At 42.3% G+C, this 18297-nt stretch overlaps 3 protein-coding genes and 1 long non-coding RNA gene across 7 annotated transcripts in view; 2 read left to right on the top strand and 2 right to left on the bottom strand.

Annotated features, from left to right (window-relative positions):
• Positions 1–2239: 2239 nt before the first annotated feature.
• On the bottom strand, positions 2240–7723 carry LOC144083995 (uncharacterized). The gene is made up of 7 exons (XR_013303676.1): positions 7218–7723; positions 6791–6963; positions 5875–6224; positions 5405–5490; positions 4226–4298; positions 4033–4144; positions 2240–2373 (listed from the first exon to the last, which is right to left on the bottom strand). It is a non-coding gene; the product is annotated as an uncharacterized LOC144083995 (long non-coding RNA).
• Positions 4386–8205, top strand: LOC144083987 (uncharacterized). The gene is made up of 5 exons (XM_077612227.1): positions 4386–4474; positions 5880–6138; positions 6212–6245; positions 6799–6988; positions 7225–8205. The coding sequence occupies exons 1-5, from the start codon at positions 4429–4431 to the stop codon at positions 7569–7571; spliced, it is 876 nt and encodes a 291-aa protein (XP_077468353.1). The 5' UTR covers positions 4386–4428; the 3' UTR covers positions 7572–8205.
• A 493-nt stretch (positions 8206–8698) lies between these two features.
• cyp2y3 (cytochrome P450, family 2, subfamily Y, polypeptide 3) lies at positions 8699–12538 on the top strand. The gene is made up of 9 exons (XM_077612217.1): positions 8699–8902; positions 9818–9980; positions 10138–10287; positions 10377–10537; positions 10609–10785; positions 10884–11025; positions 11612–11799; positions 11969–12110; positions 12264–12538. The coding sequence occupies exons 1-9, from the start codon at positions 8738–8740 to the stop codon at positions 12446–12448; spliced, it is 1473 nt and encodes a 490-aa protein (XP_077468343.1). The 5' UTR covers positions 8699–8737; the 3' UTR covers positions 12449–12538.
• The window catches only part of LOC144083984 (cyclin-dependent kinase-like 1), a 60808-nt gene continuing 54956 nt past the window's right edge, over positions 12446–18297 (bottom strand). The window contains exons 8-17 of one of the 4 annotated variants that reach the window (XM_077612219.1): positions 17089–17175; positions 16101–16289; positions 15704–15825; positions 15081–15153; positions 14043–14133; positions 13574–13774; positions 13425–13507; positions 13308–13364; positions 13001–13156; positions 12446–12925 (exon numbers count right to left, since the gene is read on the bottom strand). In XM_077612219.1, the coding sequence (XP_077468345.1) occupies positions 12830–12925; positions 13001–13156; positions 13308–13364; positions 13425–13507; positions 13574–13774; positions 14043–14133; positions 15081–15153; positions 15704–15825; positions 16101–16268 (1047 nt within the window). In that variant the 5' untranslated portion in view covers positions 16269–16289; positions 17089–17175 and the 3' untranslated portion in view covers positions 12446–12829. Of the gene's footprint in view, positions 12926–13000; positions 13157–13307; positions 13365–13424; positions 13775–14028; positions 14134–15080; positions 15154–15703; positions 15826–16100; positions 16290–17088; positions 17176–18297 lie in introns of those variants that run through there. The other 3 variants (XM_077612220.1, XM_077612222.1, XM_077612223.1) reach the window with 3 other exon arrangements.

The following is an 18297-nucleotide window of genomic DNA, read 5'->3' as shown; positions in this document are numbered from 1 at the left end:
TAACGTATTGGTTGCCAACTGTCCCAGTTTGAATGGGAATTGGATTGTGAATACCCATAATTCAATTGCGGGTTGTAAACATGTCATGGAAAAGTACATTTAGGCTCATGTTAACCTAAAAAAAAATTGAAAAAAATCTGTAGTTCTCTTTGAATGTAGAGAATATTTTTATAAATACATCAAATATTTACAAAAAAAATAAAATAAAATAAAATGAAGGTCTGTAAAATGTTAACTTTGACATTTTCCTTCATCCTCACAAGGGCCGCGGGGGTGCTGGAGCCTATCCCAGACAACTTTGGCAGGGGACATCCTCAATTGGTGGTCAGCCAATCACAGGGCATACTTTTTTAATGAGAAAAAACAATTTAAAAAAAAAAGAAAAAATTAATATATTTTGATTATGTACCAATATTAGCAAAAAAAGTACATTTTCCCCTTTTCTTTTTATGAATATGAAATATAAATATAAAACGAACAAAACAAAATGTAAAAAAACCCGTTATTTTCCCCGTTATGATGAAATGGTTTGCTTTCCTGTCAACAACTTTCAATTTTTTGACAGCTCTCGAATACCCCACCCTCATAAGTGATGTGCGGGAATACCCACAATTCAACAGTGGGAAACAAAGACGTCGCGAAAATGGGCCCTTTGGCTCGAATTCCCCTACAAAAACCATAAAAGTGACCTCACCACTACATTTTAAAGCCACGTGCTGTTTTGTAAACAAGGCAAAAAAAAGAGTTAATGTGACCTCAGTTGTTGTATAAATGTATTGAAATGAGAGTAATACGCTCAAAAGGCTTTTTTGCCCTGGGGGTCTTTCTCGGCCGAGTGGCACACATGCCATCGTCCCCTTCCTCTCGTTCCACCTCACTCGCTATTTTCCCCCCATGCCGGGCCTCCATACATCCTCCAATTTGGGCATGAGTCAAGACACAAGCTTGAGTCACAGAAAGGAGGTTGTGACTCTCTAGCAAAAGCAGACCCTCCTCATTTGGAGCTCTCGGGCAAAAATGTAAACAATTATTGATTTACGAGCGCTTAAAAAAAGTCACCTGAAGGTCACGTGATTTACAAACGGGGTGGTGCTTTGCTAACACGTTTCTAAATTGCTTAAATTATTGAATTATTCACATTATTTTGTTTTTACGCATCTTTTGTAATGAGTTAAAATAATTATTAATAAATACTTGTTTTTGTAGTAAAGTGAGCCCTTCCAGCACCTCCCAATTGAAAGAATTGGACATCTATTTCTGTCCATAGGTGTTATCAATATCAAATTTCCTTTTTGTTTGTACACAATGACCTGGCGTCAATAAGTTAAGCTAACGCTAACTTTTCAACCATATTAGCACTAACAAATTTCATGTTATTGGAGGCTGTAACCAGAAATCATCCATTTTGTTTACATAATTAACATAAAAGCTCATCTAAAAAGGACGATAAAGTAAATGCAGTTTTAAATAATAATAAAAAACTATAATGAAATCATAATAAATGATCATGTATGTCTAGTTTTACCAAAAATCCTCTTGTGACTATTAGACGATGTTTTCAATTACATGACACGTCCTATGATTTAATGTGTCATTCATAACCTTTGCTATTGATAATTAACGTAGCTGGAGAATGACATCAAATACAACAACAAATGAAATCATAAACCACAAGAAAAACCAACTTTCATAATCTGTTCCGCTGATCAACACCATGGACGCAAGGGTGCTGGAGCCTATCCCAGCCAAGTATGGGCAGTAAGACAGGGGACACCTTGCCTCGGTGGGCAGCCAATCAAATAAAAGAATCAAATCTAAACAGTTCTTCTTAAAATCAAGATTCAATCGTAAGGAAAAGAAGAAGTCCGTTGGCTTACCTCGCAAGGAGAAGACGTTGTTTGGGACGCAGACGACCAGCAGCAGCAGCAAAAGCAGGCGCAACGGTGGTGGCGGCGTTGGGACCACCGGCGGCGGCTGCTGTGGCGCTTCTCCTCGGAAAGTGGACTCCTTTCTCAAGAGGCTCATCGCGCGTGGTGGCGCCATCACCTCCTCGTCATCTTTTGATCAAACTAGCGCGACAAAGTCCGAGTCAAACTTTTTAGAGCCAGTGCGTGTAGATTCCTTCACTTTGCTTTCCTTCTCCTTCAAGCAGGACTCAAATTCCACAAGTCAGCTTCTTTGCACCCTCCTTTTTTCCCCCTCCTCCTTCTCTTTCTCCTCCTCCTCCTCCCACTTTTCCTCCTCCTCCTCCTACTCGCCGAGGACGCCCGAGCCGGGCCCCTGCAGGCCGCCGATTGTCCGTGCATACAATCAGCTTTTTAATTGCTCCATGCCTGAAGTGAAGCGAGCCGAGTGGGTCACTTTGGACGCAACCTAAAATCAACAAATGGAAAGATAGTTCAAATGTTAAAAATCAACACAAGTGAAATTTGTATTGTTTTTATCATTATGTGGGGATTTTGAATCAACAAGGATAGGATTTATTTATTGATATGTTTTCTAAAATAATTCAACCACTTTTGTATGATTGCGTATTTCGTACGTTGCGTTTAATGTCATGCGGGAATTTGGAGTACTTTGAGAAATTTTTGAATGTAGTTATTTATTGAAATGTTTTTCTTCTATAAAGACAAAATCATCCAAGTAGTTTATTATGTTTTTTAATACGTTGCATTTAATGACATGCTGGAATTTGGAAATCTACTTTAAGATATTTTTGAATTTAGTTATTTATTGAAATGTTTTTCTTCTATAAAGACAAAATCATCCAAGCAGTTTATTCTATTTTTTAATAGGTTGCATTTAGTGTCATAGTGAGAATTTTGAAATTCACCTTGAAAATAAATAAATTAAAATAGAATATTTAAAGTTTTTCCTATTTTTTAAATAATAACATTTTGAATTAGTATAAATCCACAATGATTCAGATAAGTAACGTGTTTTTGGCTGAAGTAATTCTTTTTAAAAATCTTCTAATTTCTTATATTAATCCAAAATATTTCATGACAATTTAAACACAGACTAAAAAACATATCAATGATATTCAAGTCCCATTTTTACCACTCCTAAAATGTACTTTAAACTATTACTTACACTACACTTACTATACTATTTATACTGGTGCTACTGGAATACCCACACCACATTTTTGTAACACTTGCCAATGCGCAGTTCACGTCATGGTCATCGATAAGTCCTACGTTGTCTTTTCGTGTGTTGGGGGCCCCTCCCCTTCTTTCCCACGCTGGGGGCCCACAGGTTGGGCCCTTTAAGAATGGCCGCGGGACCCTTTAAAAGAGCCTCATTGTGTGCAAGCCTGCTTTTTCATTGAAAAGTAGTCAGGGGGAGTGGTGGGGGGTCCTGGCCAGGGAAGGGGGTGTTTGGAGGGGTGTGTGTGTGTGTGTGTGTGTGCATTCCTCGTGGCAAGATTTACTCGGATTTGGCGGTAAAATTAAAGTGGATTAAAAGTGGAAGTTTAAAAAGCACCTGGTCAGCAGGCAGGTTTGAGAAAAATTCACGTGATACGAAGTTATGGGGATGGTGGCTGGGACTTATGCGCCCTCTAGTGGCGATTGCTGTTTTGACAGCTAGATTTACGTTTTGCGGGTTTCCAATGACAAAAAGTAAAAGCCGATAACAATAATTGTCATTGTTTGTGTATTTTTCCATGACAAAAAGTTAAAGTCCACAGCAAAAAAATCCTCAGGTTTTTCATTTTGTGTTTTTCAATGACAAAAAAATGAAATCTTGCTTTATATTTGTATTTATTCTATTTTTTGGAGGATAAGTGCAGTTGGCCTGGGAAAGTATATTCATTGCTTCCAATTCATGTTCAATTTGACTGTCTTACACGTGTTGCGTTCATCGCAATGAGTAATGGCTACCGACCGGCTTTATAAAAAAAATACACATCCCTTCTGCTTCTCATTATTTCCATATAAAAACTCAAATTCATTTCCAAATTTGATTTCTACCGCCTGTGCCAAGACGGAGAAAACGACAGGCGAGGATGAAGCGATTCTGTTTACATACCGTCCATTTCTGCCAGCCTCACATTCCAAATGGATTGGACGTTTTTCAAATCTTTTTTTCCCGTCCAGCTGCTTCCTCCATATCTCTCCTCTCATTCGTCTTCCACAATTCTCTGCAAAAAAAACATCTGATGAGAAAAAAAAAAACTTTTGATCGCACTAAATCTTGACGTAAATTGCGAGGATGTACGTGCCTTATTTTGTCCACCATTTTCGAGGTGGGCAGCGATCCAGATCCGGCCTTCACCGTAATCCCTCTCTTTTAATCTGCAGGATGATTGTGGTAAAACGAGTGGGATTACCATGCCCTCTCTCTGTTCTCCCTTTTTTCTCTCTCTCTCTCTTTTGTATCCATTTTTTTTAGAAACCGCCTTCATTTGCGTTTTTTGGAGCAGCCATGAACGCGGTCGGCGGCGTCCACAGAGGCTACCTCAGAAAATACGGTAAGAAACACGCCACGTTTCGATAGTTGTTTCTCTTTCGTTGGCTTTTTGGGTTTTCTGCGGGTACCCCGGTTTCCTCCCACATCCCCCAAAAAATGCACACTAGGCTAAAGTGATTGGTTGTGCCCTGCAATTGGCTGGCCACCCATTCAGGGTGTCGCCCACCTACTACCCCAAGTTTGCTCCAGCACCCCCATGAGGATAAGCGCGCCGGGAAAATTTATTATATTATTTTTTGGGGAAATTGTCTCCTGTAGATTAGGATTTTTTTTGTAGTCTTCAGCCTGTTATTAAAAATATCCAGTATAACAACTACCACTTGAAGTTGTGAGTTTCTATACAGTGTACAAAACGTGCATTTTTTTTAAAAAGAGTTAAATATCCATGTTTTTTTCCCTTTTAGAATATTTACAGCAAAAGTAAATTCTCTGGATATGAACAGATGAACAGTTCATTTTTTATACTTTTTGGACTCTTCAAGTAAAAAATGTATTGGACGTGAGTGACCGTCAAAAAAAGTTAAGAGTTTCAAAAAAAGAGGATTTGGTCAAATGTGAGGTGAATAACGTCATCCAATAAATAATCGACTGTAAAAAAAAATAGCTGTTGATTCAATACAATTGATTGTCAATTGGTGGATTGGTCGCAGCAGGCCTAGTTGGCGGACATTATTTGTAGAAAGTAGCACAGTTAAAAAAAGAACGGGCCAAAATCGGGAAGCGAGTCCTAATACTTTAAATCAAAGCTCTCTTTTCTCTCTACGTTTTTTTTTTGTGGGTCAAATCCCGTCCACGCTTAATCCGCCGTGCGGAGAAGTGGAGCAGATTTTCGTCATCGTGGCTATTAGCGAATGGCCGGCTGTCGGGAACGCCGTCGCGTGTTACCTGTCCTGGAAACGGATAGCGTGCCGTTAGCGTGCAGTTAGCGTACCGTTAGCGTGGCGGTCATTTTTGTCCAGCGGCAGGGTTGAAAGATGAATCCATTTCAAATCCAAATGGTCCATTTTGAAATGTCCCCTGAAAGTTAAAAAAAAACATTTGGAAAGAATAAAGTTTTTTATTGGCGCATAAAATAAGAAAAACTAAAGAAAAATAAATAGAAAACAAAAAAAAAAGAGTAGTTGTGTTTCACCAACTGAATTTTGAAAAAAAAAAACTAAAAATGGAAGCTTTCTAGTAAGAAAATGAAGATGGTGAGATATTTTAAAAAAAAAACCTTGTGACAACCAACCCTGTTTCCCCCAAAATCGTTCCCCTAAAAAATACCCATCTTTTTTAGCTTCTTTTTATAGCAAAAAAAGTAGGAATGAAAAACTCATAAGGAAATATTTGCTATTAAAAAGCTATGCTTGATGGAATAATGGTAAAGCTTCCCAAATGAAGGTTAGGGTCTATTCCTACCGTAGGGGGCTTCATGTTCAAGCAGTGGAAGGACAAGTTCGTGGTCCTCAGCGTGGAGGGCAGCCTGCTAGTGTGCCGCGACGGCGAGTCCCCGCCCGACCAGGTGGTGGAGCTGCACAGCCACTGCGAGCTGATCGTGGAGGGCCGCGAGATCCTGGACCTCCCCAGGCTGCCGGCGGGGGGCCGCAGGGACTGCTGCTTCGCCCTCATCCTGCAGCAGAGCAAGTTCCTGCTCATGCTGGCGGACAACCCAGACGACTGCACGTGGGTGCCATCGTCCTCCTCGCCGTCTTTGTCCAAAATTCTCCAATGACTTTTGTCCTTTTTTGCCTTTTAGTCTGTGGCTCCAGCTGATAAGGAAAGTCAGAGAGGTCAGTCGCTATGTTTCCCCGTTAGTATGACAATATTAGACAACATATATTACACGTCCAATACCTTGGGACAAAATGGATTGGACGTGTCACATATAAAAAAAATCATTTTTCATATTTCCAACAATAGTCACTTGCCCCTTAAAGGTTAATAAAGTACTGTTCAATTGTATTTAACTTGAAGAGAATATCACATTATATATAAATGTGATTTTTTTTAAATCCAAGTGAAATACAACTGAACAGTACTTTAATAGAGTACTGTTCAGTTGTATTTAACTTGAAGAGAAAATTACATTATATATAAATGTGGTTTTTTTAGTCCAAGTTAAATACAACTGAACAGTACTTTAATAGAGTACTGTTCAGTTGTATTTAACTTGAAGAGAAAATCACATTATATATAAATGTGATTTTTTTAATCCAAGTTCAATACAACTGAACAGTACTCTATTAACCTTTAAGGAGCAAGTTGACATTTTAATACTCTTGTTTACGATGATAAATTATTATATTTTGAAGTCAACAATGATTTTTTGACTGACTTTTCCAGGGTGTCATGTCGCCCGCGACCCTGCAGAGGCAGCGGAGCATCATCCGTCGTATTAGCGACAGGGAGCCGCTGCCCGACGACTCCAGCGACCAGGACCCCGGGTCACCCCAGACCGGCGAGGGCACCCCGCCGCCGTCGGGCCACGTGGCGGTCAGGGGCGGATCGCTGAGGGAGCGAAATCAGACTCAAGGTCAGAATTGGGACCGCATTTTCACGCCCAAAAAACGCTCAGTGTAAAGTGTTCATTAAAGTGGCGTTTCTCGTTCCGAATTAGACTTCAATAAAATGAAAAAAATAGGAAGTCAGCCACCTTACGAAAAAGTTCAGTTCTAAATTCTAGTTCTGAAAAATACCGCTAAATGATGGTAGGATTGCACCTCGAGAATAATGTTTTAAAACTTGCTTTCTGGCTCTCTCACCTCTCAGCGGTCGGACCCCGTCGGACCCTGCGCAGCGCGTCGGTGGCGCCCCTCCACCGGGTGTCGGATTGTCTCCGCCACGGCAACAGCAGCGACGCCCGGGCGGTGCGAGCCGTCTGCTTGCTGATGGGCGGGGCGGCGGCCTCCTCGGCCCTGGGCTACATCGCCTCCTGCTCGCCGTCGGCGGGCGGGACGGCCGAGACGGGCCGCGTCCTCGGGAGCCCGGGGGTCTTCTCGGATACGACGGCCGGCGGCTCATTTCGGGACGGCGATCCCGACCCGCACTTCAACAGCTTCGACTTTGAAGGCGACCCCGACTTCGACGCCTTCGATTGCGCAGGATTTACCTTTTGAAAGCTCGACGCAAAATTGCCGTCCTCTGACCTCCTCTGCTGTAAAAAAATGTCCGCGATGGCGTTCTCCTTCGCTCACGTGGCCGACACTCCTCGGGTCGATCATTCGTGAGCCGTCCATTCTTTGAAACGGTCGCCTGTCGGTCATTCTGGACACACAAATAACAGTCAAGAATCAATGTGTTTATGATGTGCCGTATTTTCTGGACTATATGCATCAGCCAAAAAAATGCATCATTAAGAAGGGAAAAAAACATATATAAGTCGCACTGGAGTATAAGTGGCATATATTTGATAAAATCCAACACCAAAAACATACATGTCATCTTGAAAGACAATTTAAAATTAAAATAAAATAGAGAACAACAGGCTGAATAAGATACGGTATGCTAACGTTGCAAGACTGACATGCCGGGTAATGTCAGTAAGGACATTATTCAGATAACTCTAGCATAAAGAACATCATAAATTCATTAATAATTCCACGCATAAATCGCACCCCCGGCCAAACTATGAAAAAAAACTGCAATTTATAATCCGAAAAATACGGTATTCTTTCCAAGTTGTGAACTCCAAACCACTGTAAACCCAATTACTATAAAATGTCCACTTTATCTTCGCTTTTTTTTATTGATTAAACACTGTCCAATGCTCAAGCCTTGTTTTTTCTAAACTCATTTTCAGATGAAAAGCAGAATCATAAAGAGGTGTATCGCCATTTAAATCTCTCCGTCTTCATATTTTTATGTGTTACATAACTCGGGATCACACCATGTGATATGATAATGGCAACATATGAAATGAAACTATACTACAATCACGTTAAAAAGGCAGAAACGCCTCTTTTTTTCTCTAATATAGTCATTAAAAAAATTCTGTCTAAAAATGACAACGATTCCAGCGCATTTTGGGCATAAAAATTTAAGATTTAACCCAAAATTAATTTTCTCCTAATCCTGCTTGTTAAGAATTTAAAAAAACAACAACAAAGTAAAATCAGGGAACGTCAACAACTTATGTGACTTGATAGAATGAGGTCAAACTTGACGTTTGTTTGCTTTTGGCCGACAGCGGCTGGGTGAAGGTGCAATGTGGGGTCACATGACTGACCTGCGTGCCTCCCTCTTGCAATTTATCCGCCACAATTGGAGGTGAAAGCCGACGGTCATGGAGCTCTGCGGGTCCACCTTGCTGCTGGGGTTCCTCCTGCTTCTCCTCTGGTCACTTTTCGTCAAAAAGAGGGCCGGTCTTCCCCCGGGCCCGCTCGGTTTTCCTCTGCTGGGAAACCTGCCGCAAGTGGACAAACATGTTCCTTTTAAGAGTCTGCTTCAGGTCAGTGTTATGGATTCACACTTTAAGTCATTTTTTACAGTGTATTTCTTTCTATTTTAGAGTTGGAGGAAAAAAAAAAGGCATTTTCCAGTCGCAATGATCATTTTGAATTTTAAATGATATTTATTTGGCCAAAAGATCAAATGCATTTGATTGGCCAGCTCGCTGCCATCGACGGTGATTAAAAAAATTAACAATTCATTAAGAAAGTAGTACAGAAAGATAATCCTGTAAAACATGTGTCAAAGTGCCGGCCCGGGGGCCAAATCTGTCCCGCCGCATCATTTGTGTGGCCCGGGAAAGTAAATCATGATCCGACTTTCTGTTTTAGGATCAAATTAAAATGAAGAGTATAGATGTACATTACATTTCCTGATTTTCCCCCTTTTAAATCAATAATTGTCATTTTTAATCATTTTTTTCTGTGTTTTTAGTTCAAAAATCATTTTGTAAAATCTAAAAATATATTTTAAAAAAAGCTAAAATAAACATTGTTTTAGATCTTTAAAAAACTGAATATTTAGGGCTTTTAATCCAGTTCTTTTAATCCATTTATATAAAAAAAAATCTAAATATTATAGTATCTAAAATGGTCTGGCCCTCGTGAAATCAAGTTGACGTTAAAGCGGCCCGCGAACCAACCCGAGTCTGACACCCCTGCTGTAAAAGGTTATACTTGTTTTTAGCTATGAAAAAAAAGAAGTAAAAATAATCAAATTAATGCAAGACTGCAACCTCATTCTTGATCTTATTCACCCCAAATTCACACACAATTAATGCTTGATTGATGAGTAGAACATCGGACTTTTGAACCCTGGCCAGGCCTCCCAGTCAAAATGGGTTGGACGTCACCCACCGTCAATAGTTGACTTCTGGCACGGCATCCGCTATTTATTTGTGTATGTTTGATTTTAGCTGAGTAAAAAGTACGGCCCAGTGATGACGTTGCATCTGGGCTGGCAACGCACGGTGGTCTTGGTTGGCTACGAGACGGTTAAAGAGGCTCTGGTGGACCAAGGTGACGATTTTACCGGTAGAATGCAGCTGCCCTTCCTTGTCAAAGCCACCCGAGGATATGGTGAGTCCTCCAAAAAGACCCTGATACTTTGGGGATTACTAATAATGATTTGCGAATGCACTCAAGTTGAAAAAAAAAAATCGATATTTTGGTCTCCTATCCTTATAAAGCATTTGGACTGGGACGTCTACGAGTCTTTGCCGTTTGTTTCGCTCAGGCATAGGCCTCAGCAACGGCGAGCGCTGGCGCCAGCTCCGCCGTTTCACGCTGACGACGCTGCGAGATTTCGGGATGGGTCGCAAAGGCATGGAGGCCTGGATCCAGGAGGAGAGCAAACATTTGCTGGCACGGTTACACGCGCAAAATGGTGCGATTTTAAAGAGAGTGAAGAAGTTAAGATATTTAGGACCTCCTGGACGTCTTCTGTAAGCGGACGCAGTCCTCTCGTTCTTCCAGGAGCCCCCTTGGATCCGTCGTTCCTGCTGAGCTGCTCCGTGTCCAACGTGATCTGCTGCCTGGTGTTCGGCCGACGTTACGACTACGAGGACGCCGACTTCCTGGATCTGCTGGCCATCATTTCCCAAATGATCCAGTTGATGGCCAGTCCTCTCGGGCAGGCGAGTCGGGCTACGGCCTATCACAGAGGAGCCGATCTTTAACGTCCTTTAACGAGTGGATTGTTCTACAGATGTACAACATTTTTCCGTGGCTGACCGAGCGACTTCCTGGCCGCCACCACAAGGTCTTCGCCCAAATAGAGGTGGTGAGAGCTTTCATCCAGGACAAGATCCAGCAGCACAGGAACTCGTTTGACCCCGAAGTGCCCCGAGACTACATCGACTGCTTTCTCAAACGTATCCAAGAGGTAACTAACTCCCTTTGTGGGGGGCTCTGACACTCATTGCCCCCGGGCCCCATTCACATTTGTTGCGCCACTGGTTTTGACCGCATTTGCGTTCCCAGGAGAAGCACCTCGAATCCACGGAGTTCTTCAACGAGAACTTGGAAGCCACGGTCATGAATCTCTTCATAGCGGGAACGGAAACCAGTAGCTCCACCATCCGATACGCGCTCAGTGTCTTCATCAAACATCCTGAAGTACAAGGTAATAACCAAAGAAATCGTAAAACATTTGACAACATACGAAGTAGACACTGTCGCCGAAAAAAAAACGGTCAAAATTTCCTTTCTGGAGAATCTAGATCACATGTGTCTAAGTGGCGGCCCGGGGGCCAAATCTGGCCCGCCACATCATTTTCTGTGGCCCGGGAAAGTAAATCATGAGTGCCGACTTTCTCTTTTAGGATCAAATTAAAATGAAGAGTATAGATTTATATTAAATTTCCTGATTTCCCCCCTTTTAAATCAATAATTGTAATTTTTTAATCCATTTTTTCTGTGATTTTAGTTCAAAAATCATTTTGTAAAATCTAAAAATATATTTAAAAAAAGCTAAAATAAACCTTGTTTTAGATCTATACAAAACTGAATATTCAGGGCTTTTAATCCAGTTCTTTAAATAAATTTATTTAAAAAAAAAAAACTAAATATTATATCTAAAATGGTCCGGCCCACTTGAAATCAAGTTGACGTTAAAGCGGCCCGCCAACCAACCCGAATCTGACACCCTTGATCTAGATGGGAAATATTTTTCAACCAGTAAAGAATTATTCTTGGGTTGTTTTGTCCAGAGAAAATGCAACAGGAGATAGATGCGGTCATCGGACGAGAGCGCAGCGTCAACATGGAGGACAGGAAGTCCATGCCCTACACGGACGCCGTCATTCATGAGGTCCAGCGATTCCTGGACATCGTCCCTTTTAGCCTGCCGCACTACACGCTCCGTGACATCACTTTTCGTGGTTACGCCATTCCCAAGGTAGGGTCAATCCCGAAACCACGTTTGGCGGTGTCAACGTTTCCACTCTGGAAGGGTTTTTCCAAAAGTGTTTTTGCATTTTCACCCCAGTTACTGTTGTCATGCAAACGAGTCCTTAGTTTTTGGATCTTGACAAGACTTGATCTGTCCGTGTCGCATTCCCAAACAGGACACCATCATCATTCCCCTGTTGCACTCGGTGCTAAAAGACGAAACCCAGTGGGCAAATCCCGGATCCTTCGATCCGCAGCATTTCTTGGACCACAACGGGAACTTTAAGAAGAATGCCGCATTTGTGCCATTTTCAGCAGGTAAAGCCGGAATCCCAAATTCCAGACCGGAACGTATCGCCAATGCATGGCCGAAACATTAGAGCGTAGAGTCTGGGCTATTTTCTGGGGATGCTTTCCTCCACAAGCATTGGACCATAATCTCTAAAAGATTTGGGGTGTCTGTTTTCCTAGGAAAACGGGCTTGCGTCGGGGAGTCTTTGGCCCGAATGGAACTGTTCGTCTTCTTGGTATCGCTGTTGCAACATTTTAGCTTCTCCAGCCCGGGTGGGCCGGACAGCGTGGACCTTACCCCAGAATACAGCAGCTTCGCCAACATGCCGCGAAGACACCTGCTTGTTGCCACGCCACGCCAATGAACGCAAAACTGAGGACCAGTATTTGATGAGTGGGTTAGCAAACTTTGTCGGAACAGGTCGAACGTTCAAATAAAAGAATTGCTGGCGCGACTTATAGTCTGAAAAATAGAATGTGATATTAATTCAACCATAGGGTTTAATTGCAGTATACATACATTGTGTTTCTACATAAATGGACACTGAACGTCAGTGGTTTCTGAATGCATCACTAGAAAATGCAGCCATATTTTGACTTAGGAGTATACTGTAATTCCTTTTGTGACCAAGTTTGTAAAGCATATCAATATTAGAAGAAAAAAACAACAAGCAAGTGACTGTTCAAAAACTCAAACCCAAGTTGGGGCGTCATTGGTCAAGATAGCATTCCTAGGCCTACACGGGCTAAATATTAGGCAGGTGATACTTGTGTTTCAGCGGCTTCTTGACATCGGCTGCGGGCGACATATTGCTGTTTGTTAACTGCGGCAGGTATTGAACCTGGACACACAAAGAGAAAGTGCATCAGCGGCTGGGCCTTTTACACCAGCGTTCGATTTGGCTGGCCTGGCACACCCCGGTCTGCCTGCGACGGAGGCCTCTATCGTGGCGTCTCGCCAGACGTTGTTCCCCCTCGCGGGCCCAACCGGAGCCGGCGTCCCCGTGGATGTAGGGCAGCGCCAGAATCTCCTCGCACGACAGCCTGAGCGACGGATCCATCACTAGGCACGACTACGCGTTCCAAAAATAGGAACGTTAGCTTCTCAAGCTCGCAACTTGAGGGCCACACCACACTTTTCTATTTAATCCCGGCAACACCGAAGAAAAATAACCCCCATTTGGCCTGTGTCAAAGATGAATTTAACAGCAAAATTGAACGCACCTTCATGACCAGGAGAGCCGGTGGTGACGCTCCAGAGAATCGCTTTTCCAGAGTTTCCTGGAGAGACAACATCCAATCAGAACCTTTGTGGAAAACAAATGTTTGCGGAGGTCATACCGTGGTGTCGGGTTCCGGAATACTGACGCCGCTGAAGAAGACGTTGGAGCGGAACGCCTGCTGGTGCCGAGGGATGAGGTCCCCTGGGATTTAGAAATGATCAGAAAGCGGTTTCTGGCCCCTTTAGCACCCTCCATTTCAAGGCGTACCGAGAGTTTTGCGGATGAGGTAGAGCTGGTCCACGTCGGACTTGCCCGGCCAGAGGGGACTCCCGCAGAGCAGCTCGGCAAAGACGCACCCCAGCGCCCACACGTCCACCGGGGGGCCGTACTGAGTGTCCCCGACCAGCAGTTCCGGAGCGCGGTACCAGCGGGTCGCCACGTAGTCCGTGTAGTCGTCTTCTGGTCCCGCTGAGGACACACACATGACACGTCGGTTGTCAAAGGGGATTACTGTACATTGACAGTGAACGCTAAATAAGGCAACATCGCGGAGGGATTACAAGACCTCCCGAAGGTACGCCACGGCTAATGCGGTAACACGAGCGGGGAAACCCGTCACGGGGTCGCGCTAATTGACTTGAGGTGAAGCATTGAAAGTGAGCAGCCGGCCCTGAATAAGTCATCACGGTGGGGTAAATGCACGTAAAAGGCCACACACGCACACAATGGACCCAACTGAGAATGCGAGCGAAGCCAAAGTCGCACAACTTGACGACGCCGGTCTTGGTGAGGAGGATGTTCTCGGGCTTGACGTCACGGTGGATGCACTGGAACACAAACAAAGTCTCACTTTATTGTTGACACCTAGCGACGTATGCTATGAGCACCAGAAATGGTGGATTCGATACAAACTTTAAACTAACATAATAAATATTTGGCTCAAGCGTAAGCTGCTTGCAGCTGCCAAATTAACAGCGCGTTGTCATTTTCCTCCTTTTGCTCCATTGATAAAACAAGTGTGACATTTGTGGACCGAGGGCCAGATCTTGAGAGAAATCAGATGTTTACTTTTTGACGTTATGATTGATTGATTTCAATTGTTCATGGAATCCATTTGACATTTCTGTAGTCCTTAATGACAGAAATCCAACATTTGACTTCATGTTTCTTGCTAAAATGAACATGAATCACATTTTCTGTAGCCCTTAGACTAGTAGTAGTAGTTCAAGACCAGGAGAAGGGGACCTATGGCTCGGGAGCCACATGTGGCTCTTGTGATGGGTGCATATGGCTCTGATCTAAAATGTGGAAACCGGTAGTGAGAGAGCGGAGTCCCGAACGAACCAATAGGAACGTCAGGACTGTGGCATTGAATTCTGCATCCATTCTCTCATTGATACTCATTGATCTCATTGATATTCATTGATTAGCAACAGCCTAACAACGTTGTCAGAGGAATTCTGAGACTTTTTTCATACTTTAAAAGTGATAAAATGACTACAAAATTACATTTTCATGTATTTTGACTTTTAAATTGAGTCTGGCTCTCAAGGAATAACATTTGAAAATATGAATTGTTTATGTCTCTCTCTTTCAAAAAGGTTCCCGACCCCTGTTCTAGACTAAAGAAATCAGATACTCACACACATGCACACATTCAAACACTTTTTAAAAACCCAGAAACTATGAAAATATTTACTATTTGTCCGTTTTGTTATTAAATAGCAGTTTTTTTGTTTGTTTCAAATGATTTCCAAGAAGTATGTTTACTTACATTGTGCTTGTGACAAAAATTGACGGCCTGCAGCGTCTGCCACACGATGCTTTTCAGTTGCGCCTCGGGAACCCTGCAGAAAGATAAACACAAGATATAACACGGTAACCTTATGACCTTATACCAGATGATCATCAATGTGGTTAAACTTGGGACTATATATAAAATGGAATGGGTGATTCCCTTAAAATACCAGAATCAAATGCTTAAAAGCAAACGTTCAGGAATTTTTCAGCGCAAACTGCAGAATTTCCAGGTGAGAACAGGAAGGGGAACCACCAGGTAACAAGCACCTTTGTAATCTAGCCACGGTTTCTGCAACGTGGCTCCGTCGGGGGATAAAAAGGTCAGCTGGCCTTAGACAGTCGACTTTTGTGTGACCTGAGTTTACATAAGCAAGTTTCCACACAAGCTCAAGTAGTATAAACATCAAACGCTGACTTTACTTTACCACCAGGCAGCTGTACTTTCTAACAAAATGATGGCATGCTAGTATCACAAATAAAAATGGATGGCCCTGAGTTGAAAGCTGAAATGAAGTTCATTTTTTTTCATCTTGCTTGATCATGTCATGGAAGCGGCTAGTTTGAAAGCAGTCTAAAGTGAGATGAATGTATGCTCACCCTCGAGGGTGTTTTTCCAGCTCGTTGAGGACGGTCTGCTCGCAGAACTCAAAGACCAGATGGAGGCGCCGTTTCTTGCGGAACACCTCCAATAAATTGACCAGGTTGACGTGCTTTAACTGCTGTGGGACGAGCACAAAAGGACGATTCAGCTTTTATGGGCAACAAGGGTTACAAAGATGCTCTGGAGATATGACATTGTCCTTCTATGGCTTTAAAGTTAGATAGCTTTGTTCAAATCGGGTTAAAAAATACATTATACTATAAATGTGGTGACTACGAAGTACTCAAATTGCATGCAAAAATGTACCATTGACATTTCTAGCTAGGTCTACTGCATTTGACCATTGTGGCACATATAAACAGCGCCACCTGCGGTAGTCCATGGTCTGCTCACCTTCAACATGCGTATTTCCCTCAGCGCAATCTTCTTGATCATGGGATCGTCTTCGGATTCCACAAACTTTTTGATGGCCACAATTTGGTCCGTATCTCGATTTCTGCACTTAAAAACGACCCCATAGGAGCCTTCTCCAATTTTGGCCAGTTTCTCGTATTTTTCCATCGGACGCTGAGTCGCCGACACCTGGAAGAAGCAAAGTGGGCTAAACATTAGGAAACTACCATTTATTTATTTATTTTTAATATAGACTAATGGCGATTGTTACATCACACTTTTTTTAAAACTTATTTTTTCTATTGTTTTTTTGAAGGCACCACAAAATAGATTTTGTATATTAGTTCACAATTTATGTCATTTTCTGTGTGTTTATCTTTACAGATTATTCCTTTATAAGGCAAGTGCCTATTTTTGGGCTAATTCTAAAAAAAACATAACCTCAACATTATCAATTATGATTATATTTACAATTATTTAGCATTAGTTACTTTTTATTTTTTAGATAAATGTATTAAACGTGAAGAAAACAATATTACTAAATGAAAATGAATAAAAACACTTGATTACAGAATAACTTTCATAACTACAAAAATGAATAAAGCAATTGTAAAAACTAATAAAATAAAATGACTAAAAACGAAAACAAACGTTTGTTACAGCCACTAACGACACTTTAAAGTTGTTATTTTTTTGTGTCAACTTTGGTGAGTGCGGGAATGTTTCCGCACAAAAAAATGAATACCAAATCAACTTTATCATTTGTAGAAATGCATCTCATTTTACTTGTCAGTTCTATTATTTTTAGGGTGAATTCCTGAACATTTGATTTGGAGATCAACATTCTACAATAAAGGCAATGTCGTTTCATGGATAACAAAGTGCCTTCAGTATTCACTAAAGTGAAATATAAGTTGAAGTTGGATTAAAAAGTGACATTCTTACATCATGACACATTAAAAAGTTCGAAAAGCAAAAGTGTACTCACAGCATGCGAATCCGACGCGATGGCGTCAATAACTTTTCACCTCTGGAAAGGTGACAGACAAACACAGTGACGACGTTTAGCCGGCTCCTGGAAACAACGGAAGGGGGCGTAAAAGGGCCATTCTCTATGCAAGTAGTGCGGTAGCCATGGAGACATGCGGAAGACTATCAACTAGCGCTAACAGCAAACTGCTGTTTGACATTTCCCCACCGCTAGAGGACACTAGATGACCACACAGGGCAACCTGAAAGCCATGTAAAATTGAACATCGCTGTTATTGATAATTGCATTGTCTTTACGGGCAACCCGGCGGATGAGTGGTTACCGCCTCGGCCTCACAGTGGAGGACCTGGGTTCCAATCCAAGTCGGTCAACCTGTGTGGTTGCTTGGTTGGAACTTTATTTCATCCCGTATTCGGGAAATTTCTTGGTTACAGTAGCAAGACAGGCACAAGACACAGAAGACATTGTAGACCTAGTTAAAAAAAACTGGAGCCACACACAGGAACTCCACAAGGTGGGGACCTTCTGTAGACTGAGACTGAGGAATTGAGTTTGATTTTTTTTTCTTTCTGAAACTGAGTTTGCATGTTCTCCCCGGGCCGTGTGGTTTTTCTCCGGGTACTCCAGTTTCTTCCCACATTCCAAAAACATGTATGGTAGGCTGATTAGACACTCTAAATTGACCTTAGCTATGAGTGATTGGTTGTTTGTCTCATTGTGCTCTGCGATTGGCTGGCCACTAATTCAGGGTGTCCCCTGCCTCTGGCCTGAAGTCAGCTGGGATAGGCTCCAGCACCCCCACAATTCTAGTGAGGATAAAGTGGTTCAGAAAATGAGATGAGATGATGTCTTTACTTTTTGAAATATGTTCTTACATAGCCACGTGAAACTGAGTGTTATTTATAAATGATATCCTCACTCCTGCTTTCTATGGGAACTACAATGACTTGTTCACCCTCACGCGTCACCCGTGGAAATGTTTGTGTATCATCTTTGTCTTTCTGTTTGTGCGGGAGTGGATGTTTTAGGGGATTTTGTCACGTCTCTCCTGCTCTTAAAGACAGCCATTCAGAGTAGGCCATTGATGAATGGCTCATTCTTTGCAGCGAGCAGGGAGACGACAAGTGACGCTCATGGGAAAAGGCAAAATGTGTCTCATCAAACAACAGTGGAGAGCATTGGACTGACTTTATTTCCGTCAAATTC

Source organism: Stigmatopora argus, chromosome 10 (assembly GCF_051989625.1).
Source record: "Stigmatopora argus isolate UIUO_Sarg chromosome 10, RoL_Sarg_1.0, whole genome shotgun sequence".
In the NCBI taxonomy this organism is placed as follows: domain Eukaryota; kingdom Metazoa; phylum Chordata; class Actinopteri; order Syngnathiformes; family Syngnathidae; genus Stigmatopora; species Stigmatopora argus.
The sequence above is the reverse complement of the archived record's forward strand: the minus strand, read 5'-3'. Positions and strand labels throughout refer to the sequence as shown.

Coding starts and splice junctions, on each gene's coding strand:
- cyp2y3 (XM_077612217.1), top strand. CDS start 8,738: ATGGAGCTCTGCGGGTCCACCTTGCTGCTGGGGTTCCTCCTGCTTCTC. Junction 10,538..10,608: donor TGGCCAGTCCTCTCGGGCAG/GCGAGTCGGGCT, acceptor ATTGTTCTACAG/ATGTACAACATTTTTCCGTG. Junction 11,026..11,611: donor CAAACATCCTGAAGTACAAG/GTAATAACCAAA, acceptor TGTTTTGTCCAG/AGAAAATGCAACAGGAGATA.
- LOC144083987 (XM_077612227.1), top strand. CDS start 4,429: ATGAACGCGGTCGGCGGCGTCCACAGAGGCTACCTCAGAAAATACG. Junction 6,139..6,211: donor GACAACCCAGACGACTGCAC/GTGGGTGCCATC, acceptor TTTGCCTTTTAG/TCTGTGGCTCCAGCTGATAA. Junction 6,989..7,224: donor GGAGCGAAATCAGACTCAAG/GTCAGAATTGGG, acceptor CTCACCTCTCAG/CGGTCGGACCCCGTCGGACC.